The sequence below is a fragment of the Triticum dicoccoides genome, chromosome 6B, assembly GCF_002162155.2.
Source record: "Triticum dicoccoides isolate Atlit2015 ecotype Zavitan chromosome 6B, WEW_v2.0, whole genome shotgun sequence".
NCBI lineage: Eukaryota > Viridiplantae > Streptophyta > Magnoliopsida > Poales > Poaceae > Triticum > Triticum dicoccoides.
In genome coordinates this window covers 143,438,470-143,449,875 of record NC_041391.1, presented here as the reverse complement: position 1 = coordinate 143,449,875, position 11,406 = coordinate 143,438,470, and the positions used below count along the sequence as shown (strand labels likewise).

General features: G+C 41.1%; 1 protein-coding gene across 3 annotated transcripts; it reads right to left on the bottom strand.

Annotated features, from left to right (window-relative positions):
• Window positions 1–1,526: 1,526 nt before the first annotated feature.
• LOC119324539 lies at window positions 1,527–5,309 on the bottom strand. Of its 3 annotated transcripts, XR_005157013.1 has the most exons (3): window positions 3,985–5,309; window positions 2,402–2,472; window positions 1,527–1,798 (listed from the first exon to the last, which is right to left on the bottom strand). XR_005157013.1 is itself a non-coding variant. In XM_037598320.1 (2 exons), the coding sequence occupies exon 1, from the start codon at window positions 5,238–5,240 to the stop codon at window positions 3,996–3,998; it is 1,245 nt and encodes a 414-aa protein (XP_037454217.1). In that variant the 5' UTR covers window positions 5,241–5,309; the 3' UTR covers window positions 1,527–1,798; window positions 3,985–3,995. The 3 variants fall into 3 exon arrangements, 2 of the variants coding, with proteins under 2 accessions (XP_037454217.1, XP_037454218.1); XM_037598320.1 differs by lacking the exon at window positions 2,402–2,472; XM_037598321.1 differs by lacking the exons at window positions 1,527–1,798; window positions 2,402–2,472 and adding an exon at window positions 2,782–3,099.
• Window positions 5,310–11,406: the final 6,097 nt, after the last annotated feature.

The window sequence follows — 11,406 nt, the reverse complement described above, 5'->3', positions numbered from 1 at the left end:
TCTGATGTTCTCCTACTCCACACTTCTAAAAATTCTGCCCGATCCCTCAAAAATAAAATCTGCCCGAAGCCAGCCCGAATGGTGGTATAGCTTCACGAAGTTGAAATCCAGGAAGCCATGATGGGCTGTGGTTCATTGTTTCGAAGAGACCGATTTCCAGCTTCCTATTTTTGTGAATCTGAAGCGACCGATTCCCAGCTTCCCATTTTATTCTATATATGGGCTAATTTCATACCATACATTGCAATTCTACAAGGTTTCTCGATGTTGCTAAAAAAACAAGATTTCTTGATCGATGCAATTCTACAGGGTTTCTAGCAAGACCCTGCGTTCTCTCTTACAAAAAGATGCTAGCATAGAACAATTCTTTCTTCGAAATTATTAGTTATGGGATACCCTTCGCGAAGGTCACCATACATCACTGCCCAACATGACAAGTGGTGTGACGAAACACGATCAGGGTGCACTTCGCGTTTGACATGTGACAAAAAGATTTTGTCGCATATCTTTTTTTCCTTTTTCCTTTCTAGATTGATTGTGCTCCACCGTAGGGGAGCACACCCGTGCTTTCAGAGAGAACACATGTGTGCTTCGTGTAGAAGCACATGCCTTTTTTCCCTTTTGTGGTTTCGATGAGCTCAAACCATGGGAGCACACTTGTGCTATATGTGGGAGCACATATGTGCTTCGTGCGGGAGTACACCTTATTCTCGTTTTTGGGTTTGATGTGCTGAACACACATGGAGCACACATGTGTTGTCTATGTGAGCACATGAGTGATTCTCACATGATAACACCTACCCTTTTCCTCTTCGGGTTGGTAGTGATTCATCGCGTGGAGCACAACTTTACTCTACAAGAGAGCACACATTTATTCTCAATTAAATGTCATTAAGAACACGATCCAACATCTAAAACATAAGAAATCGAAAATGAAAATTCCAACAATATATATGGAAACAAAAAAGCAATCATATTTGCCCATTCATTTTATATTAGTGGGTGCCCAAAATATGGCCATGTAAGTCTTGCTTTTTCTAAATGCATTTATGTGTTTCAAAAGTTGCATAATACAATTCACAGTGTCTTCGCATTATGACACAATGGGTGTGACCATAGGAGTCTGTTAGATTTTGTATGCGTCTACTGATCAGACAGAAAAAATGACAGCTTAACAATTTCAAAAGGAAAAGGTTGGGAGAGCTAGATACAAAATAAAGAAAAACTTAGTCTGTGAGTTCAAACTTTTTGTGAGAATTCCTCCATATTATCGTGTTAAATTAAATTCCTCCAAATATTTATGGATTCAGCCGCTCCATGGGTATCTTACAGAATTCACACGACTACATCTTCATAAAGAAAGTAATTCATATGGATAGAAACACTGCAAAATTCCTTTGAAAAATCCTAACTTTCAAAGGGGCTCCAAGCCACAAAAGTTACAACCTCCGTCCCATGATGGAAGATGTTTTTTGACACTAGTGCAGTGTCAAAAAAGGTCTTACATTATGGGACGGAGTAGATCGTAAACAAGCTGAACACTGCAGAGAGTGACAATGAGATCCATACAATAACAAGCAGAGAGTGACAATGCACACAACCGTAATAATAGGTCACAGGAAAACAGCACGTCTCTTACATATTAGTGCTAAACAAAAGTAACATTGCCAACACTCCAGTACTAAATCCAGCCAGCATATTGGTCGCACCGCATCATCTTAAGCATCCTCCGTCTCTACTCGATATCGCCAGATGCGTGGCCCAGGTAAGAGATCCCGAAAGCAAGTGAGATTCACCCCTGCAGATATATTTAGTTAGAAAGCCGATGTGGATGTAAAATCTTTGCTTCTGCGGTTTTAGAATAAGACCCACTAACCGTAATTGATCAGTACAGATGGCACAAAATGACAAGCAAACTAATTCATGATTGGAGAAGTCTCACAGCCAGCTTATAACAGTTTTGGAGTAAAACATATAGAAACTAAGTATTATAAATTTCCAAAGATCTGTATTATGCATAGCACAATAAAAACCAAGAACCAGCAGGAGAACATTGATTCACTAGTAACCGTCCATGTGCAACACACATCCAGTTCGATAGTAATATTATTTCAAAGATTAGCTACATTTACTCCAAGATTGATACAATTAATTAATGCCATTTCGAAATTATGATTAATACAATTAATGTTTCCATATTATGGATGATGTGATGGATACATCATCGGACCAGCATGAGATGTTGGATATATGTGGTTGAATGGCTGATATCATTTTGATTCACCAAACTCATGCTTTTATAAGTAGTAGTAGTAGTAGTAGTAGTAGTAGTAGTAGTAGTAGATAGATAGTAGATAGTATACGGAAATTCGCAGGGGTACGTAAGTGCAGGAGCACTCACCTGCCAAGCCCTCTCGCCCGCTCGATTTGCCTCGCGATTCGCGAAGTAGTTGAATCCCGCACAAGTGCACACTAAAAAAGAAAATCCCTCAAAAAGCTTTAAGTTTCAACGATGAAACTTACGGTTTTTGCATCTAAAAATGCAAAGTTTCAACAAGTTTCAGAAATAATATTTTAAGCAATTTTTTCTGTCAGTTGTAGACACAAAATAATTGATTTTTATCGGTCGCTCGTACTAAGTTTCAACATTCAAAACTTAACATTTTTTTATAAGTCATCAAAATATATTCAAAATGGATCTTATTTCAAAGCGCTGGTCACGAGAAACACGAATATGAAAACATAACTTAATTGGGATTTTTTGTTTAAAAGATATAGAACTTTGAAAATCGGAAGCCAAAATAAAAAGTTGGCACCAGGGCCCTGAGTGCCTCCGCACTTGCGTGCCGCAAATCCTCGTCCGTAGATAGAAGAGTATTAGATATACAGTGGATAGTAGATTCAGAGGAGAAGAGTTTTAATGTACAGATGAACCCTTTAATTAGGACAGTGGGGGCACCACTTCCTCACAAAGTGCATAACATAGATCACTTGCTACCGGTGACACAACTAGGTAGGACCATTGATTGTTGCTTGGCGCTGCCCAGTGCAATCGCTCATCAGAGAGGAAAACCACCTGATCCTCTTCAAGGAATCCATCTATGAAAAGACGCCTATTGTGTTATTTCCATAAATTAAACCATATGTAGCTAACTTTCAACAAGACACACGATGAGAGTATTAACTCCTAAGGCCAGAATTATGAAGTTTTCATCAACAATCTTATCAGCACGATATTGAGCAAGACTCATATACCCAACAAGATTGAGATTGGCTCCAACAAACTAGTTTTTCACCTGTTCGACAACATGGTTACATATAATTTGACAAATTCCTAGAGGTTGTAATCAAGCATGAGATTAGCTTGAATAGGATCAATTGTGGCACTGAGAGCAGCGTCATCAGATCCAGCTTGGTCAAACAGTTGCACAGAGAAACTCAAATGCAAGGACCAAAATGACCTGATTTACTTCAGAGGGCTGGGACGGGAAAATCCAGCCAACCTGAGCGGGTTTTAACTCAACCTGAGTAAATTTGCAAAGCTGATGGGTATTGGTTGTGGGATAAAGATGTGACTGAAAACTTGCATGTGTTACCATATTATTTCACTGCGGATGTATGTTTGTCTAGTTTCTACTCTTGTTCTTCAAAGGTCTTAGCTAAAACTATGCACTCGAAGAGTGTTATCATAGATTGGTCAGATATTCCGTAACCTTTCCTGGTTTGACAAGTTCTAACAATCACATGAACTGTTAACTTTCTACTCCCTCCGTCCCAAAATAAGTGTCTTGAGCTTAGTACAAATTTGTACTAGAGATAGTACAAAGTTGAGACAGTTATTTTGGGACGGAGGGAGTACATTCTAAATTAGGACAGCAAAGGTCCATAATTCATAAGGACGAACAGAATAAGCTTGCCGTTAATCTACAACTTTACAAGAGAAAACCTACAAAAGTATAAGCAATACCATGAAAACAGGCTTACCGCTTTGTAGTTCATAGGGTCGGTTTCGACAATGATGGCGGGAAGCCAAATAATGGGCGAGCACGATTGGGATGATTAAAGATTGTTTCCCTGCAGCTGCAGACCTTCTTAAGTTCTGAAGTCTTGACATCCAGAGAGAAAAAATCGATATCATCAACAGGAAAGACCCCATTGTCACCCCACCGAGCTTCTCGAACACCTCGAAGGAATAAGAATCCCTCAGCTGCACCCACGGTATAATAGAGACATCGGGGAGGCAATGCTATAACATTTTTCAGCTGCCACCCGTTGGAAGGTCCGCCATTGTTTTGCTGACTTGTATGATAAATATAAAACGAGGTAGGCTTGCAATGACCAACAAGAGTAAACATCTCAAGGGCTCCTTTTGTACCATCAACAATGGTAGACATGCACACACTCTGACCAGGCTGGTTTATAAGCTGCACATGGTAGCCGGTGAGAATGTTGACAGTGGAGAACTCCATTGTGCGTGTGTCGAGCACGAGAAGCTTGTCTTTCCAAAGAGAGCTCCAGTAGAAGCAGCCACGCAAATAACTGAAATGGGAAAAGCCTTTCCCAGGGGGCTCATCTGTGCCCAAAGAGTTCCAGCTGGGAGATGCAGCTATACACCATTCAACGGCGACGGAAGAGTAGACAAACGTGACCAGCTTGGTTTCGTAGCGCGCCGTGCAGATCACCTTGAACGAGGTCTCATCCTCAACCTCGTCCTCATCCTCGCCAATGGGAGCAAGCATTGGCTCGAACTCGATAAGGCGCTCTTGCTGGGCGGTCATCTCCTCTGGTATGGGAAAGAGCAGCGTGGATCTCCGTGACCAGGGGTCGCACACCGCCAGGTTTGTAAAGACTGGCTTGATGTCCCACAGGTAGCTGCACTCGAGGAGGACGCGGCCGTCGCGAACGTCGCGGTGGCACCAGGGGCTGAGGCCGGTGAGCCAATCATCATCGGGCTTGGGGACGAAGGAGTAGGTGAAATCTGCGCGGTCGGCAAGGGCGCGGGCAAGCGGGGCCGAGGGATGGGGTTCTTGGGCGTGGTGGAAGCCACGTTTCTCAAGGGCGAATCCCACGAGTGGAGGCGGATGGAGAGCGCGGAAGCGGCGGAGGAAGGAGCGCGCCGTGATGATGCGGCGGAAGCGGGGGCTGGCGGTTGAGGCGCGGACGAGCGCGGCCGGGGTGGGTAGGCGAAGGAAGATCTCCTCCAGGATCTCGTCGACGATGTACGGCGCCGGCGGTGCCATGGTGGGCGGCCGATCGACCGCCGCCGGGTGGAGAGGAAGGGGATTAGGTTGGGGGACTCAGCGTGGTGTGTGTTGGGGGGCTGTGCGAGGTGAGCCAGCGGGTTATAATTCCACAATTTCAGGCGGCCCATTTCAAAATGTTCCCGAAGCTTTCGTTCTTTTTTTTAATAATTTGGATTTGCTTACCACATGTGTCATGTTGTATGTTCCGGAAGCTATCTGTGGAAGGGCAACGTCGGTTATCCGATTGGAAACACCTCTCGCACCGTCACGCGTATGGGCATAACGTTGTTTGATCAACGCATCACATTGCGTACATCTTTTCCTTCATAAAAGTTTGGACGCGTTTCGAATAAGGTTCACCTGAGGCCGCTTGGAAACTACAACATCTCTAAGCTAATCTTTGGGTATCGAGAGGGAACATGTCCGTTTATAAAGGAAGTGTGACTACTGTTGCTCCGTTGGCCTCGAAATTTCTCGTGCTCTCAAAGGAGGCTATCGCATGACACGTCCGAAGCCCCCGCATTTTTCGGACCCGAATGCAATATTTGAGACATTTATTGCACTGTTAGGGTTTCAGCACCCCAGAAATTACCGGTCTGCAATTTTTGAGATAATTTTATTATTATAATATCTGTTTCTGCTATAGGATTACATGAAAAAGAGGAATTTAATGATGTTGAGTATTAATCTTTGCTCAGCACTGCTATCTTTTTCGAGTGCTACTCTCGGTAAATGTGCTAACCTAGTGTAACATCACAAAATTCTAAATTTTCAAATGTTATATTAATCAAATAATAATGATTGCTTGTGTGGTTGTTGTTTGAAATTGAGTGGAAATTTAAAACTTTTTGAACGTTAAATGAGAGGGAATAAAAGGACTTTTCCTATTATTCATTCTTGCATTCTGTATCTTTACAATAATTCAAATTAATTTCAACACAAAACCGTGGAGTGAAGATAATATGACTTCTTCCGTTAAAGAAATGAAAAAGGGATTTGAATTCCATTTGAAAATAGTTCACCCTAGAAACTTTACGCAATTCAATGATTTCATGAGAGAAGATAAAAGGACTTCTTCAAACATAAGTGAAAGAGAGTTGGAAGTTTAAAGGGATCATTTTGATAGTTCATTTGGAACACCTTTAAAAAAAATTCCTTTGGAGTTCTCCCATGTGAGTTTCAAAATCATTTTTATTTATTCAAATAAAATAAAGAGAGAATGAAATATGACTCCTTCAAACATCAGTAAGAATATTGGGAAAATGAATTATGAAACAAACAAATCAAATTTGAAAAAAAAATTGAAATCATTTGCATAGCTATTTCTTGATTTATTGAATATTCGTTTATTTGGGTTTTATTCAAAATATTTTCCCCTAAAAGATATTAAATACGGGCAGGGGTAAAATGACTCCCCCCATGAGAGAAATAGTTGAATTTTTTTGGAGACATTTGATATTTTCAAAAAGTCGTTTTGAATTTATTTTTAGCACTAGATTGCTTCTGCAATTTTTTTACAAATATTTATATATTTTATTTTGAAAAAATAATAATTCACAGGGATCTACATATCCTCTAGTATTCTTGTGCAAAATTTCAATTTTTCCTGAGTTCGATTGCTATTTATTTCCAGCCGTCCCTCCCCCTTTTTTCCCTCCTGGCGGAGCCCATCGCCCTTCCTTCCCTTTATTTTTTGTTTCCTTTCTTCGTCCTTCTTTCTTTATCTGTTCTTTCATTAGGTACACAAACCGGATCTCGTTCTTTGTTGAATTCGGTCTTCAAATCATTCTTTCCTTCTAATAAGATGTCCTATAAATAGCCGAGCCTCCCCTCGACCGATTTCCCCAAAACCCTTCGCCCAAACCCTCTCATATCAACCGCAAGAACGAGTTGGATTTCGCTGTAGTTCATCGAAGTTCACTAGCCGTTCCCGACGCTGGTAAGCCACCCTAGGCATTCTTCTTCTGCCAATCAACTTCGTTCGTCACAACTCACCCATTTGACATCCACTTGTCGCTCCTGGGGTCCGTGCTCTTGACAAACAGTGATTCCAGTCTAGCTGTGTCAAATCGAGTGTGAAGTGTCCTTTTAGGTTCTGACTGGTAGAACAGAGGACTGAAAATCCTTTTTAGTTTCACACATGGGACTCTAAATCCCAATTGCGCTAGCTCTATGGTTCGATTCCACAACAGAACAACCAGGTAAGCCTGTGCCTAGGAAAGAAAAGACTGGGGGATTGAGAGAAGATTTCACACTGGAAAATGAAAAAATCACCACAACAGCCTACCCGAGCTCGTACGTCAACACTGGAGCACGTGAGTTCACCAAAGAAATGAGCACCCCCCGCTCTGCACCGACGTCCCCGAGGACCAACTCCCTCGACGCGCCACCCCCAACCCCCTCCTCGCTGGCCGTCGTTGCTTGCCGGAGCCGCCGCCACGCTGTTGCCATCTTCCCTGCTAGGCCATGCTCCCCACGGTGAGCACGTCCCTCCTCCTCCCTATTCTCTGTACTCCCTTTGTTCTTCTTCGTTTCTTTATGTTGGTTAACCGGCCGGTTCACTGTAGATCTAAACCGATTTGGGATTTAGTCAACTAACTTCAGATTTCTTAAGTGTCGACCATCCACTAGGTACTCCCGAGCAAATACTATTTCAGCCAACCAAAATGTGACACGTTTCCCTGGTCAGACCCCTAGTAAAATCCCGTTCTCACATAAGTTCTGTTTTTAATATAGCCACAACTTTTTCATACTAAATCCAGATTGAGTGATTCCAAAGCCCACATCTCCAAAAGTTTGTCATCCTTCCAGTGGAACAGAAAGTGTATATGTATGAGAGTTTTAAATTTGAATTTGATCAGATTTGATCTAAACACTAAATTTGGCCTAACTTTTATATAAAAAAATATTTTTGAGTAATTATTTTTCCTACTGTTTATATATGTTATATACCTATCCAGTAGATCAATAAAAGTAAAAAATTTAAACCATTTAAAATTGTTTTGGAACAGATATTTCAACTTGATTAGGCCATAATTTTTGTTTTAGAAAGGCTTTTAATTTGATTCTTTTTGCAAATTAAACTTTGAGCAAAATACTTTCTGTTAAACTAACAAGTTTATATTTTTCCTTTCTGTTAAAATTTTATTTCTAGATCAGAGAGCCTTATTTGTTTTTGTTTGATGTTCTTGAGTTTTTCCCTAAGTTCTTCATAGTTTCTTTTAGTTTTCTTTATGTTTCTTTATGCTTTCTTTCGGTTTTGGGGTGATTGTTTATATGTATGCAATTGTTGGGTTACAATAGATTTCTGGGAGTGTGACGAGTAGAATTATAAGGAATTATGAGTGCGATGAACTTCACCAACAAGTACCAGTCAAGTCACTTTGATCATACTTTTACTACCTATTTTTTATTGCATTAGATCCACCCTTAAACTTGCATCAAGTAGGTATATGGAAATTGTGCCCTAGAGTAGTATCATGAGGTAGGAACCCAATACCTTTGTTACCAAGCCCCGAGAACCGATGAATTAGTTATGCTGCTATGCTTCAGTAGACGGGGTTGGCATGAGTGATTTTTACGAAAGTTGTGAGTAATAAATTGGGTTAACCTTAAGGTGGCAACAATTTCAACACACCTATGTGTGGATTGGTTGCGGGCACTTGATTTCTCTCAGGATTTGTCGGGGCACCTAATGTCTATTAGGATTTGCCCAGGGGATCCGGGTGTCTACCTGTGATCACCCTATGAAATGCCATCCAGGCTCAAAGAGAACATGGATCTTTCAAGACTAGAAGCTTACATGTGCAGCCACAAGCCATTATGGGCTCTGTCATAGTTGAGTAAGTTATAGCAAAACTTACTGAGTGGTACTGCCAAAGGAGGGGGTTATAGCCGGGGTGGGTACTGCCCATGGTTAAGGGGACCTCTACGAAAAAACTATGACTTGATCATCCAGATCTTAAACACTAGCCAGTGCAAGGACTATAACAGAGGCGATCGGGTCTTGTGGGGAAAAGTGCGTAAAACTCTGTGTAGAGTGTTAAACTAATCGATTAGCCGTGTCCCCGATTACGGACAATTTGAGCAACTGGAATTTGGATTATCTGGAGATCTCAACACTGTTACCGATTAAATGAATTTGGGTTAATGTTAACTTTAGGATACCCCTACTAATAAAGCAAGGTGCGCTTCGCCAATTTTTTCATCCATTCATCGCCGAAAAGAATTTTTTTCTACTCAAGGTGGTACTAAATTCTTATGCGTTTGTCTGTTACAAAAAAGAATTTTTGTACGTGGGCCGCGCGCTGTGGCCCAGCGAAGCCAGCCCACTTACTTTTCTGTCCACACAGCTGAGAAAATTCTATTTCCACAGTAGGCGACAAATAGTCGGAGTTTCGCATAGGACAACCAATAATTGGCTGGCCAATTTTTTTATTTTTCCGTGTTTTACTTCTATTTTTATTCTCCTTTCCCCTTTCAAGTTTATTTTTCTTTTAGAATTTAATAAATAAAAAAATCTCAAAAAAGTTCAGAATTAAAAAACAAATCCTGGAAAATGTTCATAATTCCATTTTTTTGATATTTTGATAAATATTCGCTTGAAAAAGTTGCCCTTTTTTTAAAAAAATATTGTTTTTCAAAATAGTTCGGAATTTCTAAAAAGAAAGCGACATTTGTAAAAATGCTCCAAATTTGAAAAATATTCATGTTTTAGTGAAATTTTCAAAACTAAAAATAATACTGTTGTATAAAAGATACACCTTTTCTAAAAATCTTATGAATTTTCAACACATGTTCCCGTTTAAAAAAATGTTGTCATGTTTTTGTAAAAAAATTTGGTGTTTTCATAAAATATTTGTGAATTTTAAAAGATGCTGTCATGTTTTTATAAAAAAAGTTGGTGTTTTCATAAAATATTTGTGAATTTTAAAAGATGTTGTCATGTTTTTATAAAAAAAAAGTTGGTGTTTTCATAAAATATTTGTGAATTTTAGAAGATGTTCCCTTTCATATTTTTGTTCGCGGTTTTTCGAAAGTGAACATAATTTTTAAAAAGCTGTTTAGAATTTTAAAAACTGTTGATGCTTCCTAGAATATTTGGAAATTTCATACCTTAAAATCCCCTTGATTGAAAGGATTGAAAGGAGCAGTAGATTTAAAAACAAATTGTTAATGTTCCCAACAGATTTCAATTCCCGTTCTGCCCAAACATGGTTCTAATGTAAATCTAACTATGCAACTAGCCTATATATCATGATTCCTAACAAAATAAACCATTTCAGAAAAACAATTACAGATCTGTTGCATTACCTCGCGCCGCCAGCAGGACAAGGAAGCTTGCGCCGGCCTCGAGCTGCGCTTCTTCTCTTCGACGCTGCTGCTACACTCCGCCTCACAATCGTCTGGGACAGCTGAGATTGAGGCTGGGATTGGTTTTCGACCGCAAAGCTAATGCTGCCTAGCCAGTTATCAACCTCAACGAAGACAGCATCCCCGCCGCCCAGCACGTCGGGGGGCGCTCCTCCAAGCGATTCGGCGTCGGAGTTTGGATCCGCCGCCGCCATGAACGAAGACAGCTAGGGCTAGGATAGTGAGCTCGGGGGAGAGTGAGGGGGGAGGACGACGAGCGAGCCGGTCGGCCAGGTTAGTCCTGGTCCGACCGGGCCCGACAGACGCGCGCGGCTAACGGGCGGCAGGTGAGCGCCGCTAGCCGTTAGCGCGGCCGCCGTCCTGACTGGTGGGCCAGATCTGTCAAAAAGGCGTTTAAAACGGTTCAATCTGTCATCAACTCGACCTGATAGTTTTTTGTCACGAAATCAGCACTAAACTGAAGTTTTTGGTCAGTTTTCAAGATGTGGTAGTTCTGTGGGATGGTAACGTGAAATGTGATAGTTTTTTGTCAATTACTCGTCATTCCATCTTGCCCTGACCCGGCCTAGACTTGGGCAAATTTAGCCTTCATCCAGAGACGAAGAAGAAGAAAACCCAGAGAGACAGAGAGCATGTATCGCATCCTTGCACAAATGTAACCCTGCGAAGGACATGCATGCATGCGAGCACACCGGGTCTTCTTCATGATCTCGCATGCAACTGCCGTTTTCCTTTAGACGAAGTCACTTGGTGAAACGAGCAGCTGCGCGGCCTATTTATGCACACCGCA